The sequence below is a fragment of the Chiloscyllium plagiosum genome, unplaced genomic scaffold, assembly GCF_037043375.1.
Source record: "Chiloscyllium plagiosum isolate Xiang-an unplaced genomic scaffold, Cpla_swu_hap1 HiC_scaffold_12, whole genome shotgun sequence".
In the NCBI taxonomy this organism is placed as follows: Eukaryota; Metazoa; Chordata; class Chondrichthyes; order Orectolobiformes; family Hemiscylliidae; genus Chiloscyllium; species Chiloscyllium plagiosum.
In genome coordinates this window covers 74,579,870-74,605,670 of record NW_028270150.1, presented here as the reverse complement: position 1 = coordinate 74,605,670, position 25,801 = coordinate 74,579,870, and the positions used below count along the sequence as shown (strand labels likewise).

General features: G+C 38.6%; 1 protein-coding gene across 1 annotated transcript in view; it reads right to left on the bottom strand.

Moving 5' to 3' along the window:
- The window catches only part of ltn1 (listerin E3 ubiquitin protein ligase 1), a 165,718-nt gene that overhangs the window by 47,539 nt on the left and 92,378 nt on the right, over positions 1–25,801 (bottom strand). Inside the window, exons 14-19 of the mRNA XM_043700680.2 lie at positions 22,900–23,053; positions 18,075–18,225; positions 16,211–16,412; positions 7,792–7,948; positions 3,391–3,498; positions 456–598 (exon numbers count right to left, since the gene is read on the bottom strand). Of these exons, the coding sequence (XP_043556615.2) occupies positions 456–598; positions 3,391–3,498; positions 7,792–7,948; positions 16,211–16,412; positions 18,075–18,225; positions 22,900–23,053 (915 nt within the window). The remainder of the gene's footprint in view (positions 1–455; positions 599–3,390; positions 3,499–7,791; positions 7,949–16,210; positions 16,413–18,074; positions 18,226–22,899; positions 23,054–25,801) is intronic.

Below are 25,801 nucleotides of genomic sequence, written 5' to 3'. Positions count from 1 at the left end.
TTTCACCTGTGCATGTAACTGTACTAAGCCGAGAATATAATTGCAGAAGAAAACCCGACCAGCTTTCTGCAACAATGCCTCTCACTTATAGGCACACATTTAGTCTAAAAAAAATGCAACCCAACATCTTATGAATGTAATTAAACAAATGTTCGCAAATTAATTTTCAGCAATGTAGACTGAGGGATAACATTTGCCAGAATACCAGTCCTTTAATGCCAATTGATCCTTTACATTGCCCACTTGGTTTAATGTGTCATCAGAAAAATGACTATGGCACTCTCTCAGGACTATACTGAAGTGTCAACCAAAATTATGGACTCAATAGTTTGGAATGCAGCTTGAAATCACAAATTCAGAGGAACATGTGAAGTGAGAAAGAGTAAGGCTTTTTTTAAAAAAAAAAGAAGACAATAAATATTTTATGATATTAAAATTAAAAGCAAAACACTGACCGTTAAGGTTGGTAATATCTGTGCCCTTGCTTGTAGAAAGTTTTGCAGCACACTGTGTCACAAGAAGATTTTTATCTTCCTGGAGAAGAGATGGAGCAATGCACTGAATTGTGTGCAGACATGCCTCAGTCAAAGGGAAAAATCTGGAAACAGAAATGCAAATTAGTGACCAGGGACTACAGCATACAATTGTACGAAAACATATAGGTTTCTCAAGCAAGTAAGTAAAAGTGCAAATCCAGATGAGAGATTAAGACTAGGATTCATATCCCAGACAAGGTCATATTTCACTCTGCGCCTGTACCTCCATCACCATTATAACTCTGACCCAGTTTCCTAGGATGGAATTCATCCTTTTTAAATAGTGGGTTCCTGACCAGGAAAGAGTTCATAAACTTTCCAGCCACGTTATCCGAGCCAAGCCTTAACAGCCAGCGCTTGAAAGGTGTAGATGCAACCCAAATGTGGAACAATTACATTCTCTAAACTGGGTGAAAAATGGAGGCAGAAAAGGGCAATAGAAGGAACTTGGGAACACAGACTCCTTATTAACAGCTTCCCAGGGTTGGTAGCTATCAACTTCCCCCGGTAGCTCCAGGAAGTGGCAATACTTGTAGGACCTATTTTCTTAATCAACCTTTTCAGATATGTTATTACATACCTCTGGAGAAGGTGGGCTTTGAACCCAGGCCTCACAGTCCATGGGTAGGGACATTACCATTGTCCCATGAGGACCATAAGCAGAAAATACACTGTGTCTGGGCCTGAAGAGTTACATTGTCATTTTGGCACACAAGGAGACACCCCCACCCATCAAGTCTACTCCACTCTCCGTGGAGCAATCCAGTTTGTACCAATCACCTCGCATGTTCACTTCCCTCAAATGCTCACCTAATTTTCTTTATCAAATAACTTGAACATCTCCACTTCTGTCATCCTTGTAAGCTACAAAGTTCCAGATCATTACTGGCCGAGTAAAAAAAATTCTTTCACCTAGCACCTTTGAATATTTTCACAAAACCTTCAATCCATGACCCCTCGCACCTATGCTATCAGCTAAAGGGAACAGCTTTTCTTTGTCTACTTTATTTAATCCTGTCATAACCTTATATCCAACCTTTCCTCAATCTCCTCTACCTCAATGAGAATACCACCAGCTTCTTCCAAATAACTTGAAGAATTGAAAAGTGACATATTATTGAAGTAGAGAGAGATTACAGAACTCTGAGGGACAGAGAGATCTCAGCGTGCTGGTTCAGGAATCACAAAAGTTAGCACATAGGTAAAGCGAGTGATTCAGAAGGCAAATGGAATATTGTTGTTTGTTGCAAGGGGAATGGAATGTAAAAGTAGGGATGTTATACTATAGCTATTTAGAGTAATGTGCACCATTTAGGTCTCCTTATTTAAGGAAGAATATAAATGAATTTAAAGCAGTTTATTCAACTGATTCCCGGAAGGAAGGGATTGTCTTATTAACTTTAAAGGGATAAGAGATGATTCTTCTTGAAATATACAAGATCTTGAGGGACTTAACAGCAATGGTGAATTGATATTTCTCCTTGTGCGAGACTAGAACTAGGGGACACTAAGGGGTACTCCATTCAAAACAGGAATGAGGGAAGACCTTTTTTAACAGAAGGCTATGTTTCTATGAAACTTTCATCCTCAAGGAGTGGTGGAGGCAGTCATTGAATATTTTTAAGGCAGAGGTAGATAGATTCTTAACTAACAGGGGAGTCAAAGGGTATACTAGGTAGCAGAAAGTGAAGTTGAGGCCACACAATCACATCAGTCATGATCTTATCAAATGGTGGAGCAGGCATGCGGGATTGAATGACCTATTCCTGCTCCGAATACATATTTTTGCATGTAATCTTGCAGTTTAAGACCCTCATCCTTGGATTTACCCTGCTTCCTTCCATTCCATACCCACTCAAGGACCCACACATCATTCCTGAAGCATGGTGATCAGACTGAATGTAATATTCTACTTGTGGCTTAACCAATCCTTTACAAAGGTTCAGCATGATGTCCCTTTTTGTACTCGATGCCTCTATTTATGCAATAAAATTTTCAAATGCTGTGCTAAATCATCTGTCCCATATGACTTGCCACCTTCAAACATCTATACACATGAATCCTCAACAGCCCATCCAATTTGCATGTAGTGGATGGGCAAAAGGACAGCCAGCAGCAATTCAGGCAGGAAGTGGAATAATAGTAGCCCTTCATGCTCAAATGTTTCTTCTTTATTATGGCACCCAGAAAACTGTGGCCCAAGTACGTAGAACTCAAGAAGGAGTAATTAAAATCAATAGTAATACATCTGGCATGACAATAATAGCATATTGGAAATTGGCTCGAAAGAAAACAGATCACGAGAACAAGGTGGAACAAAATGATAATAAATGCTGCATGAGCAATACTTTTATTAAAGGTAAGGGAAAAAATATAATAAATAAAGCTTTGAGTGTGTCTTTATTAAAAAATGAAAGCACTTTTAAATATTATTTTTTAATCTACAATAACTTACCCAGAAATAGAAAATACCGAATTCAAGAGTAACAAAGTGACAAGTGCAATCATTTCTTAATTGACCGAAGATGTTATAATGGTTACATTCAATAGCCTGAAGGGGACAGGTTCTTTAAAAGTCAATATCTGAGATTATACAGCATAATGCTAAAGTTCTTAAGAATTGTACACCCTCCAATTCACCACAAGCAGCCCTTGGAAAATTGATGGGATGAAATATATAGCTTTAAATTGATAAAATTTCTTCTAGACTAATAATATAATATAGTACAAAACAGCTCCAGTCCACGCATTACAGGGTGATACTTCTAACATTAAGAATGAAAAGAGGGGGGACATGATAGGTGACTTCAAATAATAACTGAATTTAAGCTTCTTGACATAATCAAGTCCTTACCTGTCCACTGTAATGTACAACTGTTTTAGTTCGCAACCACCAATAACCTTGGTTTGGGTGATAAATTGAGATGCAGTTAAAGCCCAGAGCAATCCACTCTGTAATGATCTATTTGAAAGAATTTTTTAAAAATTAATTCAATTCCTTATCGATTTTTGTTAGGTCAGGATATCAAGGGGTTTGGAGAAAAGGCAGAAAAGTTAACTAAATGGTGTAAGAGGCTCAAGGGCATCTCTTCCTCTGTTCTTTTAACATATTTCAAATTCTTATGAGAATTACCTTCCTATAATGTACAGCTTTAATTTCTGTTGATCAAATATATTTGAGGGATAAAGTGTGCCCCTGTCATAAGTAAGTCAGTTATCTGTAAATTAGGTCCACTAGAATTTTACGCTGATTCAACAGATTGCACTCAGTATCATCTTAATGCAATTACGTTGGTTTGTAAAATCAATGCTTGTTTGATAATTCTACTGGGACTGAATGTTATATTTTCTCCTTTGTGCTGAAGCTCAATTTTTGAAAACCTCATCAATTTTAACACATTCAAACTTTTTTTTATTTGTAATAAACACATTCAATAGTAGCTTTCAAAAAGAAACAAGATAAATCCCTGATGGAGAAAATAATTGCAGGGATATGGGAAATGAATGGGTTGTGAGACTAACAATGTAGTAGCAGACCATGATTCTTCTTAATATGTTGTTTATGTAAAAGTAGGAAGTCCCATAATTCTATATTTTATCTGTATCCTGTTCAGTAACCAAAGTATAGTCGACACTATCACTGAATACACTTTAAGTTTACAATGCAGCCCACTATTCTGATTAATCTATTATGAAAGGAAAATTTGAAAATGAGGACAGGAAAAAGAGATGTTTTACACTGAGCAGAATCTTTGCAGATCTATCAGACATTGAAATTTTGGATATGTAATTTAGTACTATACTAGATTTAGTTCAGCAGTATCTGAAAGAAAATGCTCAGGAACCAAGATATGCAATATGTACCACTTATTGGACGACAGCATTGCAAAACAGTCATTTATCACAGAATTACAGTTCATTTTGCCCATGCTATATTTGTTCAAAAATAATGACACACAAAATTTACATGGTTATTTTGATCTTCCAGTCACTCAACTGACTGAGAAACACCAAAGCAGCAAGATCATGGGATCAGCATCACTTCCAAATCCTCCAGAAAGTCACACTTCACCTCAATTTGGTAATTCAATTGGAGCACCTTTACAAGCAACAGATTCAAAATTCTCCAACTTCCTCAGCAGCACTATTGCTGTTTTAATTCACTACTGTAATAGCAGCAGTTCAATGAGAAGATCCACCATCATCATTTCAGGGAATTGAAGTAAGGGTAAAAATACAAGACCAAGACACACAAAAAAACTCCACAAGAAGCATACATTGCATAAATAGGTGAACAGGTTAAAATTGCACTGAATTTGGTGCCACCCAAACTGAAGAACACTGATTGTGTCCAAGTTGTAGCTACAGGTTCATAATATTGGTAGATGGGTGCACTTCAACAGTAGCACTGATATCAAATGAGGCCCAAATGTTGTTTGGTGGTCTGATTTAGTACCACTCCATCATAAAGGTTGAATCTGATTGTATGATATGCAAATTAGTCATTGTAAGTCACAGGAGGAGGTGCAATGATGCATGACCTTGCTCTAATAGATGGAACCACATTAAAACGTTTATAGAGGCATAGAGATGTACAACACGGAAACAGACCCTTCAGTCCAACTCGTCCATGCCGACCAGATATCCCAACCCAATCTAGTCCCACTTGCCAGCATCTGGCCCATATCCCTCCAAACCCTTCCTATTCATTTACCCATCCAGATGCCTTTTGGACTGTAGCTGTACTAGCCTTCACCACTTCCTCTGGCAGCTCATTCCATACACGTACTATCCTCTGTGTGAAAATGTTACCCCTTAGGTCTCATCCTAAACCTATGCCCTCTAGTTCTGGACTCCCTCACTCCAGGGAAAAGATTTTGCCTATTTACCCTATCCATGTCCTTCATAATTTTGTAAACCTCTATAAAGGTCACCCCTCAGCCTCCAACGTTCCAGGGAAAACAGCCCTAGCCTATTCAACCTCTCCCTATAGCTCAAATCCTCCAACCCTGGCAACGTAAATATTTTCTGAACCCTGTCAAGTTTCACAACATCTTTCCAATACAAAGGAGACCAAAGTGCACGCAACATTCCAACAGTGGCTTAACTAATGTGCTATACAGTCGCAATGTGACCTCCCAACTCCTGTACTCAATACTCTGAGCAATAAAGGAAAACATACCAAACATCTTCATCACTATCCTATCTACCTGCAACTCCACTTTCAAGGAGCTATGAACTTGCACTCCAAAGTCTCTTTGTTCAGCAACACTATTGAGGACCTTAAAGTTCGATGTATAAGTCCTGCTAAGACTTGGTTTCCCAAAATGCAGCACCTCACATTTATCTAAATTAAATTTATCTAAAAATGGACATTTTTCAAGATATCACCATCTTCCATGTCCTTTTCCACAGTAAATACTGATGCAAAATACTCGTTTAGTATCTTCCCCATCTTCTGCGGCTCCACACAAAGGCTGCCTTGCTGATCTTTGAGGGGGCCTATTCTCCCCTTAATTACCCTTTTGTCCTAAATGTATTTGTAAAAATCCTTTGGATTCTCCTTAGCTCTATTTGCCAAAGCCATCTCAAGTCCCCTTTTTGCCCTCATTTCCCTCTTAAGTATACTCCTACTGCCTTTATGCTCTTCTAAGGATTCACTCAATCTATCTTGTCTATAGCTGACATAGGCTTCCTTCTTTTTCTTAAGCAATACCTCAATTTCTTTAGTCATCCAGCATTCCCTATACCTACCAGCCTTTCCTTTCACCCTAACAGGAACATACTTTCTCTAGATTCTCATTATCTCATTTCTGCAGGCTTCCCATTTTCTAGCCGTCCCTTCACCTGCGAACAACTGTGCTCAATCAGCTTTTGAAAGTTCTTGCCTAACACCGTTAAAATTGGCCTTCCTCCAATTTAGAGTTTCAACTTTTAGTTCTGGTCTATCCTTTTCCATCACTATTTTAAATCTAATAGAATTATGGTCGCTGGTGCCAAAGTGCTCCCCCATTGACACCTTAGTCACCTGCCCTGCCGTATTTCCCAAGAGTAGATCAGGTTTCGCACCTTCTCCAGTCAGTACATCCACATACTGAATCAGAACATTTTCTTGTATACACTTAACACTATGGCAGTCCCAGTCTATGTTTGGAAAATTAAAATCCCCTACCATAACCACCCTATTATTTCTACAGATAATTGAGATCTCCTTCCAAATGTGTTTCTCAATTTCCCTCTGACTATTAGGGGTCTATAATGAAATCCCAATGAGGTATTCATCCCTTTCTTATTTCTCAGTTCCACCCAAATAACTTCCCTGAATGTATTTCCAGGAATATCCTCCCTCAGTACAGCTGTAATGCTATCCTTTCTCAAAAACGTCACTCCCCCTCCTCTGTTGCCTCCCTTTCTGTTCTTCCTGTAGCATTTGTATCCTGGAACATTAAGCTGCCAGTCCTGTCCATCCCTAAGCCACGTTTCTGTAATTGCTATGATATCCCAGTCCCATTTCTTAAATAAACTGATGTTTTCCTTACCTCAGCAAACTCTGTAAACATTCTTTATCACACAGAAGTCCAAAATATTTTACATCCTTTAAATTCCCAAACAGTAACATACATATACCTTCTAATCAATCCCCTGCAATACATGCACCTTTTATTATGCCCCTAAAGTAAGTATTCAAACCCTGTCCTTCTGGGAGTTTTCAAAAGAATCTAGGCCATTGCACCTTTTGTCAAAAACACAATTTCACTCTCTGCTGACTCGTACTTTACCACAGCGATTACTTTCTGTCCAATGTTTCACTTCTTCATCCCCACAATCTCACTTATTTATTCCTCTATATTAGAATTAGCTCCCCTTAGAGTTCAAAGCAAATTACCAGAACATAAAAGAATGAAACAGAATGTTTGCAAATTAAAACCTAAAACTGCAAGTGTTGAAATAATCCTTTACTGTTGTGCAACAGCAATATTGAATTTTGTGGGTAATAAAATCAAAAAGTGATAATGACCAGCTAGCAAGGCTGGACAGAAAGTAACTGCATTTCTTACAAAGGTCCTGTGGATTTTTCTCAGAATGGCTTATGTATTTTACTTTGGCTAACAAAGAGCATTTTCTAGCAGTGAATAAATACACCCTTTAGTGTATAAAATTGTGACATCAATATTATATTCCATATTACAAGATAATTTTTAAAAATCACTGGTTTACTACAATATATGCTCAGTCACAGAATTGGTGTGATTACCTGCTAAAGAGAGTTTCAGACAATGCGCTGCATGCTTTCATCAGTCTCTCATGAGTAATTTCAAATTGAAGTAGCATTTCACGATACTTTTCAATAGTAGGACAAAAGTCTTTCATTTCTTCACACCACTGCAAAGAATACAGCATTTCTGCAGCAACTAGTAAAAACAAGAAACAAAATGCACAAGTATCCATAATATTTCTATAGACTAAATAAAACACTCAAATGCTTTTTTAACTTTATTGCAAAATTGTGCCACATTAGAAGAATGCTTAAATATTTTTAAAACAGCAAACCAAATCATATTGGCTTTGCCAATCTAAATACACAAGTTAAGCAATCAGTTTTGTACCCTCTGACTTAAAATATATAGTAAAATCTCAAAAGGAGATTTATACCATAACTACCTAACATGATTTGGGGGTGCCAGTGTTGGACTGGGCTGTACAAAATTAAAAATCACACATCACCAGGTTATAGTCGAACAGGTTTATTTGGAAGGATTAGCTTTCAGAGCACTGCTCCTTCATCAAGTGGTTGTGGAGTATAAGATCGTATGATGCAGAATTTACAGCAAAGGTTTACAGTGTGATGTAACTGAAATTATACATTGAAAAAGACCTGGATTGTTTGTTAAGTCTCTCATCTTTTAGAATGGGCATGTTGGTTTCAGTTCTTTTATATATAAATTCCAGAACTTTTTTAAAGTTGTATTCTCAAGTGAACTTGTAACAATAGGTGCTATGTAGCCCAGGTAATGCACTGAAGGTGTGAAGTGCGCTGTGTGAGGCTGTCTGTACCCCCATGGTCAGACTGATTCTAATCTAAAAAGAGGGATTTACAGAATCTTACATGGATTCAAGCAGTTTTTGAGCAAAATAAAATATAACTCTGCAAATACAAATTCAACCTACAAATTTATAGGTGTATGTGTGCATGTGTGTGCACATGAGAGAGTGTAAAGGGGTATAAGTCTATGAGAGTGTGGCAGTGTGTGTGAGAGCATATGAGAGGGTCTGCGTGAGAATATAGGTCTGTAGTAGAGAGTGTGCGCGTCTGTCTGTGTGTGTATATAGTGCAGCGGGATCACCTATAGTGTGACATGAACCCAAGATCCCAGTTAAGGACATCCCCATGGGCACTGAACTTGGCTATCAGCCTCTGCTCGGCCACTTTGTGTTGTTGCCTGTCCTGAAGTTCGCCTTGGATGATGGACACCTGAAGGTCCAAGGTTGAATGTCCCAAACCGCTGAAGTTATCTCCGACTGGGAGGGAACACTGCTCTCCGTTCATTGTTGTGCAGTGTCCATTCATACCATGCCTCAGGTACAATTGCAAGGCCAAGCAGAGGCCTAGCAACAGATCACACACACAAGTTGGTTGGGTGAATCTGTACTTGCAGAATTATATTTTATTTTGCTCAAAAACTGCATGAATCCATGTAAGACTCTGTAAATCCCTCTTTTAGATTAGAATCAGTCTGAACATTGAAGCATAGACAGCCTCACACAGGGCACCTTCTGTTAAAGTTCACTTGAGAATGTAATTTTAAAAAAGATTTGCAATTTACATATGAAAGAACTGAAACCAACATGTCCATTCTAAAAGATGAGAGACTTAAACAACCTTTTTCAATATATTATTTCAGTTATATCACACTGTAAACTTTTGCTATAAATTTTGTGTCTTGTGATCTTATACTCCACAACCACCTGATGAAGGAGCAGCCCTCCAAAAGCTAGTTCTTCCAAATAAACCTGTTGGACTGAAATCTGGTGTTTTGTGCTTTTAACTTTGTGCCTAACAAGAATACATCCAATAATTCTCCAAGTGTACATTCACACCATATAATATTTAATATCGTGAATAGAAACTAATATCAACAAATTCTTCCCCACCCCATCTAAAAAGGCTCTATTGGTCATCAATATCGAGAATGATGAAAGGAAGGACTGATGACTGCATCTTTGACAAGGACACAAGATTATGAAGGTTTCATGAAGAGATTTGCATCAGTACTTTGAAAACAGAGCCAGTTAAAACAAAGTAACTTGAATAGTGTGTAACAGATGTTGGACACAATTGCACAGGGAAGGTCATTGGTTGAAGCCTGCAAAATTGCACTATTAATCTTTAAAATCAATTATGCCGACCACGGAGAAATCAACAGAACATATTCAACATCTGAGGCATTATACACAAGAGACATTAGGATTCTGCTATAACAACCTTAGAAATTATTTATTTTTGAGCCTCAGCTACAAAAACATCGTTATTAAATTTAATGTACATTAGATTAAAATGAAGACAATTCAACTTAAATGATTCTCTTACTAATTGCAACAAAATTAGCCTTATTGAAAGACAGAAAACAATGAACCAAGTATTATAACAGAGGAATTATGCAATGCAATGACGTAATGCAGAAAATACTGGAGAAACTCAGCAGGCCTGGCAGCATCTCTGGAAGGAAAGAGAGCTTGTAACCTGAAAAAGTCATACCAAACTCAAAACTCTCTTTCTATCTCCACAGATGCTGTCAGGTGAAATGAATTCCTCCAGCACTTTTTTCTTATTTTTGACCTTCAGTACTACTTTGCTTTTTTTTGAAAGTAATCAGTGAAACTGCTAAATTAACACTTTTATTCCTTGCATCATTATTATATATTCTTGCTCAGATAAGACACATGTAATCACACTTTAGACCAGGGAGTCCCGAGATGTTGCCCACCAGGATCCCATTTCAACTCTTGAAAACTGGTATCTCTGTGTGTGTGTGTGTGTTGGGGCTGGGTGGTGTGTGTGAGACAGAGAGAGGGGTGGTGGTGAAATTAGAAACATGGAAATTGTATTACTTTTTCAAATAATGTAAAGCCTAACAGACACTGAAAAAGCCGTCTTAGTAAGAAGATTAAATTACAACTGCCAGGATGCGGACAAGAAAGATTTCTTAGCAGCATTAGAAACAACACTTAAAAGACAACTAACTCACAGAAGAAATCCAACAATCCATCAGACAAGTAGTCACACCAACATTAAACAGAAAAAAAGGAAACACACTCAATACACAAAAAAGGAAAGCACTGGAAAGACTTAAAAAAAGACAAAAACATTGTTATCCTACCTGCAGACAAAGGACACTTGATAGGCATTCTAAATCGAAGAGGCTACATTGAAAAAGCAAACTCACGTCTTGCAAACAGCAACACTTACCAACAAGTGACAATAGACCCGAACCCACTAGAGAACTGAATCACAGCCCGACTCAAAAAACTTCAGAAATTTGGACACATAAATAAGACCAACTTCCAAAAAATGAAACCAGATGGATCCAACACACCACGCTTCTACGGATTACCCAAAATTCACAAACCAGGAGCCCCCCTCAGACCCATAGTCTCACTACCTGAAACACTAACTACAGATTGGCCAAGGAGCTACACCAAAGACTAAAACACTTAGTAGAAGACTCACACCACTCCATCCACTCCACCCAAGAATTCCTGAAGACCAAAGACACTAAGATAGAAGAGGATGAAATAATGGTCTCCTTTGATGTAACAGCCCTGTTTACCTCAATCAACATTAACCTGGCCAAGGAAACACTGGCTACACTATAAGACGACCCAAAGACACAGACACCAAACACCATTAACTTCATCAACAAGGAGATGATGATCAAGCTAGTGGACCTATGCCTTACCACCCACTTCACCCTCAACAACAAAACATACAGACAAATCAATGGAACACCCATGGGATCTCCACTATCAGGGTTCTTAGCAGAGGCAGTAATGCAGAGACTTGAACAAACAGCTCTGCCAACCATCCAACCCAAACTCTGGGTCCGCTACGTGGATGACACGTGGATGAAACAAGTTAGAGGAAACCTTCAAGGCCATCAAAAATACCCTTACTGGCATAAAACTCACTAAAAAGAGGAGGAAAACAACAACAAACTGCCATTCCTAGATGTCACAGTAGAGCGAACAGCCAATGGGAACTTCAAACCAGCATCTACAGAAAAACAACACATACAGATCAAATATTGAACTACAGAAGTAATCATCCCAACACCCACAAACGAAGCTGCATCAGAACATTATTTCAACGAGCCAACACACAATGCAGCACAAAGGAACTACACAGAGCAGAGGAAATGACCTATACCGTGCGTTCAAAAAGATTGAGTACCCAATAAACACAGTCCGCCGATTTCTCAGCGATAAACGCAAACAAGCAGTCAAAACACATCCAGAAACCCTAGCCACTCTCCCCTACATCAAAGACATCTCGGAAATGACTGCCGGACTACTCAGACCCCTTGGCATCATGGTAGCCCACAAACCCACCAACACACTAAAACAGCAGCTAATGAACTTCAAAGACCCTGTACAGACAATGAGCAAAACTAACGTCATTTACAAAATGACGATTCCTGAAGAAGGGCTCATGCCTGAAACGTCAATTCTCCTGGTCCTTGGATGCTGCCTGACCTGCTGCGCTTTTCCAGCAACACATTTTCAGCTCATTTACAAAATATCCTGCAAGGACTGTAACAAACAATACATTGGACAAACAGGCAGAAAACTAGCCACCAGGATACATGAACACCAACTAGCCACAAAAAGACATGACCCTCTCTTACTAGTATCTTCACATACGGATGAGGAAGGACACCACTGCGACTGGGACAATACACACATCCGAGGACAAGCCAAACAAAGACATGCACGAGAATTCCTCGAAGCATGGCATTCCAATCAGAACTTAATCAACAAACACATCGAGTTAGACCCCACTTACCACCCCCTGAGAAAAGGAACAGGAAGTGACTTCACCACAGGAAATAACATCACCAACCCAAAGTAACCCAAACATATAAATAGAAAGCAGGAAGTTTCAGCATTGCTTCGCATGAGGTCCACTGAAGATGTTACCTAGTAAGGTAATGAAAGGTTCATTTCCAGACCTATCAGCTCAGCGAGCAAACCTACATCCAAAACCTCAACCTGAGCTACAAATCTTCTCAAAACTCGCTAATGTAAAGACTACAATTTTTATTGCTGCTGGAGCCAGGCCTTGAGGTTGTGTCATTTAGACTACAGCCAGAGTTTGACAAAAGTGGAAGGATTTGAAACTGCCATGCTGTTGTTCACTCTGTCAGAGCTCAACAGCACCTTTACTGCCTCAGAACTCTGACCTCAAATTCTGTGACCCCATTTGGGCTGCTGCCCTCATTTTCAGAAGCCCTGCTTTAGACTCAAATACTCAAACGTCATCAAATGTATTTCTATCAGTTTACCATGGAGCTGATGGACTAATAGATTGTTGGATTGTTATTTGGAACATGACTACTGTGCAGGAGTGCATGGGGCACCCAGGATACATGCATATTTACATAACTAATAGTTCTTAACAATATGAAGCAAATAACTGAATAAACAACAAACAACATGGCTGATTAGTTTACAATGTATAATTCGCTATACAAAATACTATTCATAGTAAATCAGGACATTATGTTAAAGATAATCTTAAAACATTAGAAAAGTCTTTCAAAAAATGTCAATTAACTTAACTAGAGTCATAGAGATGTACAGCATGGAAACAGACCGTTTGGTCAAACCTGTCCATGCTGACCAGATATCCCAACCCAATCTAGTCCCATCTGCCAGCACCCGGCCCATATCCCTCCAAACTCTTCCTATTCATATAGCCATCCAAATGCCTTTGAAATGTTGCAATTGTACCAGCCTCCACCACTTCGTCTGGCAGCTCATTCCATACACGTACCACCCCATGTGTGAAAAAGTTGCCCCTTAGGTCTCTTTTATATCTTTCCCCTCTCACCCTAAACCTATGCCCGCGAGTTCTGGACTGCCTGACCCCAGGGAAAAGACTTTGCCTATCGAATTTTGTAATCAACAACTAAGAGCTTTGGATTGGTGAGTCTTTTTGCTGATATACCATCAGCTATAATTACCAAGAGTTGGATGATGAGCTTGCAAATAGATTTCATATCCTATAAAGTGGTTATGTTACTGTGTCAACTGTCCTGTAAAATAGTTATTTGATTAACATTAGCCATCATTGCAATGGTAACTTTAGCTATCTTGTAAGAAGCAACAGACAAAAATCTTTTTTTAAAAAAAAAATCAAAGGATACAGAGGTTTATAAAATCATAAGGGCATGGATAGGGTGAATAGCCAATTTTTTTTTCCCTTGTTAAGGGAATCCAAAACCAGAAGGCATAGATTTATGGTGAGAGGGGAAACATTTAAAAGAGGCCTGAGGGGCAACTTTTTCACACAGAGGGTGGTACATGTATGGAACGAGCTGCCAAAGGAGTTGATGGAGGCAGGGATAATTACAACATTTAAAAGGCACCTGTATGGGTACATTAATAGGAAGGCTTTAGGGATATGAGCCAAATGCTGGCAAATGGGACCAGAGTAATTTAGGATATCTGGTCGCCGCTGATCAGTTGGACTGAAGGGTCTGTTTCCATGCTGTATAACTCTATGACTATAACTTGGATGCTGGAAGTCAAAAACAAAAACAAAAATTGCTGGAAAAGTAAATCAGCAGGTCTGGCAGTAGTGGACAGCAAGTTATTGCAAAAATATGCCTTATATAGAAGAAAAGCTTTCTTTTTGTTCACAGATATTAAAGCAGTTCTGTACATGCTTTGCATATCAAGAAAACAAACACTGGAATTTGACATTCCTCGCAGTTGCAAAAACTAAAGGCATTTCTTACTCATGCAGGACAGTATTTACATAAATGGAGGCAATCAGGGGGCCGATAAATAAACAAACCCTTGTTAAACTTCAGTAGAAAGATCTTAGACAGTGGTGTTTCTCCACAGCACCTTGGCAACAGCTACTCCAAGCTTTAATGCATCCCTCAGCTCATAGTCCTGGACCTTGGAACATGCCAGTTTGCAAACACTCAGTCAAGGTCAATTCTTTATACTGGAAGACCAACAAGCTTTGGGAAGACCAAACAGCATATTTCATTTCAGGTCCAGTGACTCTTCTTCATAGCTGAGACTAGCTAGGAAAAGTTTGGCATTTGTGCTAAAGAGGGGGTTGCAGGGGAGGGGGAGGGTTGGAGGTGGGTGGGGAGGAGTAAATCATAGGTGGCAATGGAGCCCAAAGAGAGAGAAACACAGTTGGGCAGTCAACCTGGGAGAATGAATAGGTACTAATGGGGACTACTGATAGTTGACAATGGATTATTTTTGTTGGCAGCCCATGACATGACAAGGCCTGGTGTAGGGTTGGGGTAAGGACCTAGGAGGTGCTCAAGTCCTAAAACTGCTGGACTTAAAATTGAGTCCAGAACACTGCAGGGTTTCCATCTTTAGGAGATATACCAACCTTACCCTAGCTACAATCAGTTCTGAAGGAGAGTCACCAGCATGTCCACACATGCTGCCAGTCTTGCTGAGTTTCCCCCACAAATTCTGTTTTTGTTGAAGAAAAATCTTAACTAAACTCTCAATGAGCCAAAACAAAAAGTTGGATTTCCTCAACAAAGGTTTATTCAGCAAATATGTGAAATCTTAAGAGTTTACAAGTTAGTACCAAGACTACCAACCAAATTAGTGGTTCTAAGCTGTGTTCAGAGTACGGCAAGAAGTCTCAATAATTACTGAGATATGGAGGCACAAAAACTTTTAAAAATCCTTGCTTCTGCAATTGAAACTCCATGCATATCAGATGAGATCAAGCTGTGTTTAGTTATGATTATGGAATGCTCTGCTCGCATTTAAAGCCACAGTTTATGCATGAATAATAATCATGTGATCAATATACCAGAGGGTGATCATATTTATGAAACTCCAGCCAAGAACTGACATAATATAAATTTGATCAGAGCAGAAAAATTAGTTTCCAGCTATGACAAACTAGCAGAGTGCATAAGGCCAAGGGGAGGATGATAAACATGATGAGGCTGTTTTGATTCAAAGTTATTTTGATCTCACTGTATTCTTGATTGAATTTTGACAATTCTAGTTTTTCAAGTTTAAAATTGTTATTTGAGGTCTCATCAGTAGGAGATGGTTTGAATGGAAAGTAGGTTTGTAAATGAGTAAATGTTTCAGCTATTAACTGAAAATTTAAATTTCTCTTTTTAAAACAAGTCTTTCCAGGTCCCGTTCTTCTTAAAAAGTGAATGGTGACTGCAAATGGTTCCCACAACATCCAGTTTTGCAGGTTTACAGCTTAACCCTCAGAAATATCACCTACACGTTATTTTTAGTAATTCTGTTATAAGTTTTTTTTTAGTTGCTCACTCATAAACTACTCTCAAGACATCAGAGTGTTTAATTATTAAATATTTAAAACTGGGTTAATTATCTAAGAGCTTAACAACATTACCAATGAGCTTACTTCCAAACAAACTTACTTTCTGATGTAGACAGGACTGAATGAATTTCTTCCTGTTCACTGAATACATTGGCTTCTAATATATGTAACAGCACGAAGTTTAATAATGCTGTGATACACAAATGACTTGGTATCTTGTCAGAAGAGTAAATATCAGCACCAACACACAGAGCATCTTTGTTCAGACTCAACCGCTCCATCAGCAATACTTTACTCAGCCACTGTGAATAAACAACACATTAAATTTTGGAAATTATTTATCATTACACTATTGGAATGCATCAAGAAATACATATTAAACTTCCAAAATCATGCTTGGTCACCAAGCAACTTTTAAATATTGATGACAGTCGCTAAAGCTACACATTGCACAAATGAAATAACATATCATATCTAGTCATTGCTTTGCATGCACCCTACTTCGTGTAAGGACACCATTCGTTTCTGTCACATCTGCTACAGAGATGCCACATTCCACAGGGATGCTTATGACACATCTTCCTTTCTCCTCAACCAAGGATAATCCCTCCATCCACATTGGCCGACATGCCTGTCAGCTATTTCCGATTCTTCCTTCCTCTTAAGGATCATAGAGATGTACATCATGGAAACAGATCCTTCGGTCCAACTCATCCACGGTGACCAGATATCCTAAATTAATCCAGTCCCGTTACCATAATTTGGCCTACATCTCTCCAAACACTTCCTGTTCATATACCTATCCAGATGCCTTTTAAATGTTGTAATTGTACCACCATCCACCACTTCCTCTGGTAGCTCATTTCATACACACACTACCCTGAGAGTGAAAATGGTGCCCCTTAGATCCTTTTTAAATCTTTCCCCTCTCACCTTAAACTTATGCTCTCTAGTTTTGGACTCCACTACCCTTGGAAAAAGATCTTGGCTATTCACCCTATCTATGCGCCTCATGATTTTATAAACTTCTATAATGTTACCTCTCAGCCTCCGATACTCTAGGGAAAATAGCCCCAGTCTATTCAGACTCTCCCTATAGCTCAAACCCTCCAATCTGGCAACATCGTTGTAAATATTAAGGTTTTCTGAATCCTTCCAAGTTTCACAACATCCTTCCGACAGCAGGGAGACCAGAATTCAGCGCAGTAATCCAAAAGTAGCCTAACTAATGTCCTGTACAGCTGCAACATGACCTCACACTCCTATTCTCAATGCTCTGGCCAATAAAGGCAAACATACCAAACACCTTCTTCACTATCCTGTCTACCTGCAACATTACTTTCAAGGAACTATGAACCTGCATTCTAAGGTCTCTTTGTGCAGCAACATTCCCCAGAACCTTACCATTCAGTCTGTAAGTCCTACCCTGGTTTTGTCTTTCCAAAATGCAGCACCTCATATTTTTCTAGAATAAACTGCATCTGCCACTTCTCGGCCCACTGGCCCATCTGATCAAGATTCCGTTGTACTTTGAGGTAACCTTCTTGGCTATCCACTACTCCACCCATTTTGGTGTCATATGCAAACTTACTAATCATACTTATGTTCTCATCCAAATCATTAATATAAATGACAAAAAGCACTGGACCCAGCATGCATCCTTGTAGTACACCACTGGTTCTAGTCCCATCCTTTCTGCTCCCTCGCAGCATAACAGAGTTTCACTTGCCCTTACACCCTATCCTCTAGCCTCCATGTTCAAAGGATCCTCCGCCATTTCCACCACCATGACAGCCTGACCTATGCTACACGGTCTGCAGCAATTCAAGAATGCTGTTCACCACCATCTTCTCAAGGGCACGAATGAATGGGCGATAAACAGTGATCTTGCAAGTGATGCTTACCCCTGAAATAATTAAATAAACAGCGCATGTTTACATATTGCGCAAGACATCAAATTTTACCTGTGGAGTTAGTTTCTGCCTCAGATTTTCCCATTCTGAATTATTTGGAACAATGCATTCAATAAATGTTATGAGATGACCACGAGGTAAAGGCTGAGCCGCTTTCAGCTTATCCAGCAAAGAAGAAGTGCACGTAAGAAGCACTTGGAGGCTTTAGAGGAGAGAAAAAAAATGAAATTATTGTCTATCAATTGCAAACAATTCAAAAAAATCATCAATTTTGCACAAAATTATTTTAGCTTATAACCAGAAAGAACACCATGATTAGCAATGGTTTAAATTCAGGTAATTTTCTAGCTTCCTCGTCTGACAGCTTTGATGAAATAACTTCATTCATTTATGGAGACATCTAATGGCAATAATTTGAGCTCAAAAGGTATTTCAAATGACTGAAATTGCAAGACTCATTGAACTCATGGAAAATTGGTTAGTTTGTTCAAAATTGAGCTGTTAATTGGAAAAACGTGATGACAAACAAGGAAGCAACATCTAAATACACAGCAGTGGTCAATAGTAAACATTATTTGAGCAAATATGAATGAGTCAACAGCAGATGTCTTCAGTCAAAAAACCCTTGGATTTTAATGTATCCTTTTCCCATTTCAGTCCATAATTAAAATAATGAAAAACGAATATATGGTCTTTATACAACTAATGTGAGGTGGTGCATTTTGGAAAGGCAAATCATGGTAGAGCATATACACTTAATGGTAAGGTTCTGGGGAATGTTGCTTGACAAAGAAACCTTGGTGTAAAAGTTCACAGTTCCTTGAAAGTGGAGTCTCAGGTAGATAGGATAGTGAAGAAGGCATTTGATATGCTTGTTTTTATTGGTCAGTGCACTGAGTATAGGCATTGGGAGGTCATATTGCGGCTGTACAGGATATTGGTTAAGCCACTATTGGAATACTGTGTGCAATTCTGGTCCCCCTGCTATAGGAAAGATGTTGCGAAATTTGAAAGGGTTCAGATAAAGATTTATAAGAATGTTGCCAGGGTTGGAGTGTTGAGCTATAAGGAGGGGCTGAATAGATTGGGGCTATTTTCCCGGAGCACTGGAGGCTGATGGGTGACCTTATAGAGGTTATAAAATCATGAGGGACATGGAAAGGGTAAATAGGCAAGGTCATTTCTCTGCGTTGGGGGTGTTCAAAACTAGAGGGCATAGGTTTAAGGTGAGAGGGGAATGTTTTAAAAGGGATCTAAGTGACAACTTTTTCACACAGAGGGTGGTGTATGTGTGGAATGAGCTGCCAGAAGTAGTGGAGGATGCAGATACATTTACAACATTTAAAAGGCATCTGGATGGGTACACAAATAGGAAGGCTTTACAGGAATATGAGCAAAATTTGGCAAATGGGACTAGATCAGTTTAGGATATCTGGTCTGGATGGACGAGTTGGAGCAAAGGGTCTGTTTCCATACTGTATAATTCTGACTCTCTGACTCTAAAGATGCTGGTCTGACAAGGTGCACCCAGGAGTGTAAGAGTTCAGAGAAAACATCAGAGCAAGGTACAGGCTTGACTGTAAGGAATTCACTACTCTCTGTAATAAAACTCAAGTGTTTCGGAATGTGTTCCTTCTATCCAACTCTCAACGCAAAAGTAGGGGAGGAGATGGTGTTAATCTCATTGTCAATGTTGTTCTCCATTAGAGGTAAAGGATTTGTTCAATGAATACATAGGAATTTGGCTGATGGCAATGTCAAAGTCAGAAAATCTTATATGACAACACTAAATCATTATCATACAGCGTTGTCCTCCTGCCTCTTCATTTTGGACAGGAAAAGATCAATTAGAATGACAGAGACTCCTTCATCTATGAGCTCCATGTAACTAATTCAAAACAAAATATGCCATAAGGTGCCCTACCAACATCCAAGGTCAATGCACAGATATTAGTTGGATCTGATCACCGCCTGAAGTAATTTTCTGATCAGCACTTTTAAGAGATACAGTTATGGCACAGCACTGGCCACGCTACAGATTACTCTCTGGTACACGGCACGGTGGCACGGTGGCACAGTGGTTAGCACTGCTGCCTCACAGCGCCAGAGACCCGGGTTCAATTCCCGCCTTAGGCGACTTACTGTGTGGAGTTTGCACGTTCTCCCCGTGTCTGCGTGGGTTTCCCCCGGGTGCTCCAGTTTCCTCCCACAGTCCAAAGATGTGCAGGTCAGGTGAATTGGCCATGCTAAATTGCCCGTAGTGTTAGGTAAGGGGTAAATGTAGGGGTATGGGTGGGTTGCGCTTCGGCGGGTCGGTGTGGACTTGTTGGGTCGAAGGGCCTGTTTCCACACTGTAAGTAATCTAATCTAATCTACACTTGTGTGAGGATACAGTCTTAAAGTACTTTCATTCAAAACAGAAATGTTACCCTTGTGTCCATGACAACACAATAGGAAACCCAGATTAAAATAACAGTTCCTCAGCTCACCTGAACAGGCGTACTCTAGTATTCCCACAGAGAGTACAGAAATGAAGTGGAACATACTTTTTCAAGACTACAAATATAGTTCAGCATTCTCAATAAACAGGAAGCAAGAACAGAAAGATGCTGTCTGACTCAAGGCTAGTACCACTGCAGCGAAGCTTGTCATCGAAGCTAAGTGACCTACAATCATTAACTACAAACGAGATTTGAGTAAAACATTTTGTGCACTAAGAATCACCTGAAGTAAAGTCCAAAAGAGTGCTGGATAGTGTGTCAACAATTACTGTTTACAACTGTTATAATATCCAAATGTCCTTTGACACAGGGAATGTTATTCAGACTTGAGATGATAAGTAGAAAGTGATATTTGTACCAAAAGAGTGTCAAGCAATGAAAATCTCTGAGAGAGAATCAATCTATTGTTGATATTCAATGGAATTATCAATTCTGAATCCACCACAAGAAACATCCTAGGGTAGCCATAAAGCAGAAACTGACTGCATCAGCCAGATAAATACATTGGCTAAAAGAACTGGTGCAAGGCTTTATCACTGTAATCACAGTTTGAGTCTCAAAGTTTGTCCACCATTTACAAGACAGAAATCAGGAGTATGATGATAGACTCTCCACTTGTTTGGGTGAGTGCAGCTCCAACAAAACTCAATAGGTTCGACCAACAACTGCATACCCAAAGTCCTGCTGTATGGCAAACTAGCCACTGGGTCATAACCTCCTGGATGTCCATACTATTGCCATAAGGATACCAAAAACTGACATAATACAAAAACATGAATGGAATTAGACACTGATGACTGGGAGTCAGTCTTGATGGCAATGGTCACTCCTTAGAAGGACAAAGAAAGAGGCAACTAAAATCAAAAACCTCAGCTAAACTGAGAATAGATCTAAGAGAAAACAGACGGCAAGAATCAAGCACCTTCTCAGTCGACAATTTTCACCTGCAGCAAATAAAGCAGAGAATGGAACAGCACAGTAGGGCTCCTGAGCCTCGCAGAGATGCTTTATATAGATTTGACCACTGCGATACAAACTATTGTCCAGTGGCAGTCTTATGTCTCCGAAAAGTGTTAGTATAACATCTTAAAATAAATTACTTAAAAAACAAAAGCAATTTCAATATTACTGTGTTCTTAAAATTTGAGTTAAACCACCTAATTAATTGCATTGAACTCTCTTACAATGAATAATCTCCTGATGACAGAATTGAGAATTGTAATTTCAAAATCGTTTGGGTCACGTCACCAGGCTATTTTGCGAATTATTAAATAATTTGAAATGAAAAGTTTGGAAATAGTATAGTAAATTGAAGGCAGAAAGTGAGCACTGCAGATGCTGGAGATCAGGGTCAAAGAGAGTGGAGCTGGAAAAGCACAACCAGTCAGCCAGCATCCAAACAGCAGGAGTATCGAGATTTCGGGCAGAAGCTCTTCCTGATGAAGGGCTTATGCCCGAAACGTCGATTATCCTGCAGTTTGGATGCTACCTGACTGGCTGTGTTTTTCCAGCACCACATTCTTTGATAGTAAGTTGATGGTTGGTATTTGTTTCTTCTTCAGAGTGCTGCTATGCTTTCAAAACTTATTTTAAAAAGTAAAATTAAAGAAACATGTTTCCTTTCATCTCGTTTAGTTTTGTTTTGACCACTTCATTTGGCTATAAGTTCTTCAGAGGAGAGTTAGGCAAGCTGATCCAATTCTAAAAGTATAGTTTAATGTTTTGACCTTTGAAGAGCTTACTTCTGCAAACAAGTCCCTTCCCTGCTCTAATGTTAGCATCTTTGCTACATTAATGATGTCCATTCCATTCACCTAACTTCTCATCTTAAGTATAATTGAAACTATCACCGTGTACTGGACTTTAAAACTAACTCTTGCTATAAAGGTAATTGACTAATATCCATATCACTGGATCACTTAATATTTCAGTCATATAAATAAATGTAATTTAAGTATCTATCCTAGATGCTAGTTTGTTCAAAATCCTTTGAATATTTATCAACACATTTTCTTGCCAATATTTTTTGGAACAAAAGATTTGTATGCAGTAAGAAATCACTTAGCTGTGGGCAACATTCTTATCATCACACCACAGCTGGACTTTTCCTACATTATTCTAATGACTGCAAGTTCAAGAAGATTAATTATAATTGCAAGGAATACATAATGCAAAAATGCCACATCTCAAATTTACTACATGTCATAATATAACAGCATGCAACGTGTGTATTAAGACCAAGCAAGGATGTAATATAAGTAAGAAGTTGCTTTGCACAACAGGCAAATATCAACTGGTCAAGCTTCTCACAGGAAAATATATTTATCTGTGTAGAAAATATCAGAAAAAGAGTATGCTTATTTGTGAAATAATACCTCTTCACATCCAACGTTGATGCTTGGACTTGAGTTTTCAACCATGTTGCAGAGCTATGAAAGAAACCACATTTTCTAAAATTCCCATCTTGTTGTTTGATTAGTGATGTTAATCCTAGCAACCAGGTTTGTTGTAGTTTTTGCAGATCAGCATCTAAAACAAGAAGAAAAAAACTCAATAATTCAATAACTTCATGTAAAATATATTTTAACATACTTCAACATCCTGAAGCCCTGAATATTTTAGTTGTGGTTTGGAATGTTTCCTTTGAAATTGTGGCTTTTATGAATGGTGCAAAGGGAACTCTTGAACGCATTCATCACAACTTCTTGTTCTGTGTTTAAAATAACCTGGATATGGTAAAAACAATATAAAATGCCACAAAGCTGGCATCTTAGAATAATGATGCATTCAGTGTTAAGGCAACGATAACTATAAAATTTATATCATAGAATATACTTTCTATAGAAATGGAAAATAAAATTATCCTAACAACAATTAATTTTGCATATATATAGAATGCAATTCACAATGATTTTAACAATTTCTTCAGGGTTTTGTGTTCTAAAACTTTGAGCATCAGAAAAATAGAAAATAATTTACTTCAACATTTAAAAAGAATCAAAAGTATAATTTAAATACTCATTTTCTTGTTGTATTCACACTAATGCAGGTTATATCGTAGAATTGTCATCTGTACATGTATACTGGACAACATTAAATTTTATAAGTATATTATTTGCTGTGGTTCTGTTCGCCGAGCTGGAAGTGTTTGTTGCAAACGTTTCGTCCCCTGTCTAGGTGACATCCTCAGTGCTTGGGAGCCTCCTGTGAAGCGCCTCTGTGGTGTTTCCTCTGGCATTTATAGTGGCCTGTCCCTGCCGCTTCCGGTTGTCAGTTTCAGCTGTCCGCTGTAGTGGTCGGTATATTGGGTCCAGGTCGATGTGTTTGTTGATGGAGTTTGTGGATGAGTGCCATGCTTCTAGGAATTCCCTGGCTGTTCTTAGAAGAAGCTGAAACTGACAACCGAACGCGGCAGGGACAGGCCACTATAAATGCCAGAGGAAACACCACAGAAGCGCTTCACAGGAGGCTCCCAAGCACTGAGGATATCACCTAGACAGGGGACGAAACGTTTGCAACAAAAACTTCCAGCTCGGCAAACAGAACCACAGCAACGAGATCCCGAGCTACAAATCTTCTCACAAACTTTGTATATTATTTGCAATAGTGACAAAATAATATTTTATGCTTGGTGTAAAAACCAGAAAATGCTTCCTAACAAAGTATATATTTCAAGACATAATCTCAAGTAGTAATAGGATTTAACCTTACAAAGCTAAAATTTGAATAAAAAAAATGACAGTAAATACAATGTGAAAGTTTGCAACGTGAATTCAAGTCATTATCGTTTTAAACAGCATAAGCATACTAAAATTGAGTTCTCTGGGTACACAACTAGAGGTAGTTTAGTTTGTTCAACATGACAATGCAAATGAGGGATAAGCATAAGTAAGTGAAACAAAGTCCCTCAAATAGCTATAATCATGTCACTTAATCTGAACAAAATTGTCAGATTTTGAAGAGAACTTCCAATTTTTGTAGTCAGTACATTTATACCTTTGTTAACATAAAATAATGCGACCTAGAGAACCAATGGAAAACTTGAGATGGGGAATTAAGATAGTAATTAGTAATAAATTTACATTATAGTTTACTTGAAATTATTTCACAATCACTCGACCACTATTTTTGACAACCCTAAAATTAAGATGTTGCTTTAAAAATCAAACATAAATCCTTTTCCATAAAGTAAATTAATGTTTCAATTTTAGGAAATTAATGTGATTTATTTTTGATGTTTCCACTTTTGTTAAGATAGAGGGATAAAGTGAACCCATTAATGCTGATTGACAGTTAATTGCTTGGCTTTGTTTAAACTTCAAACCAAACAGACTGGCTCGGATTTCTCAGGGTCCATATATGTAAATAATTCTTTCTGGCTGCAAAGAGCAGGACACTGTGTAGCATATATGTAGCATCCAGTTCGAATTCCCATGTATTAATAGCGTATTCTCTGTGGCAATGCCTCTACCACTGTTCACTTCCCAGCCAAACAGCACTTTCCACTCATGCAGTACCAAATGTTAGTTTTCCACTTGGATTTGTATTCTTGTGAAATGCTCTGATGAATACAAGTTTAGATTAGATTAGTTTCCCTACAGTATGGAAACAGGCCCTTTGGCCCAACAAGTCCACAGAAACCCTCTGAAGAGAAACCTACCCAGACTCATTTCCCTACATTTACCCCTGACCCATACATGCACCTAACACGAAGGGCAATTTAGCATGGTCAATTCATCTAACCTGCACATCTTCTGGAATGTGGGAGGAAATGGGAGCACCCAGAGAAAACCCACGCAGAAACAGGGAGAATGTGCAAACTGTACACAACCCGTGGTTGAAAAGCTTTAACAAAATGTGTCTTCTTTCCCAAGTTCTATATTGCTAAATGACTATTTATAGTTCTTTTATCTATCCCATTAAGCTTTTACAAATTTCAGGATTTCTCCAACATTATTTCAGTTTTACTCATTTTAAATTTTTTCATTAATTCACTCAGATTTGGTCACATTTGTTTGTTATGAGCTTACTGTTGTTTAAATTAATGATCTGTATAGGTCACAATATACAATTGACACAGAGGTAAGACCTGTAAGACCTTAGGGCAGTAGACAATATCTAATGCTTAAGTAAATCTTGATACATTAACAGGATAGTGGTTATAGCTGGTAAAGTATGGCTAAACTCAGAAAGAACACTATTACGTACCTGGGTAGGGTGAATACTCAACATTGGTACTCCCTTCAGGGAAAAGCATTAAATTAAGTCAAAAAAGGA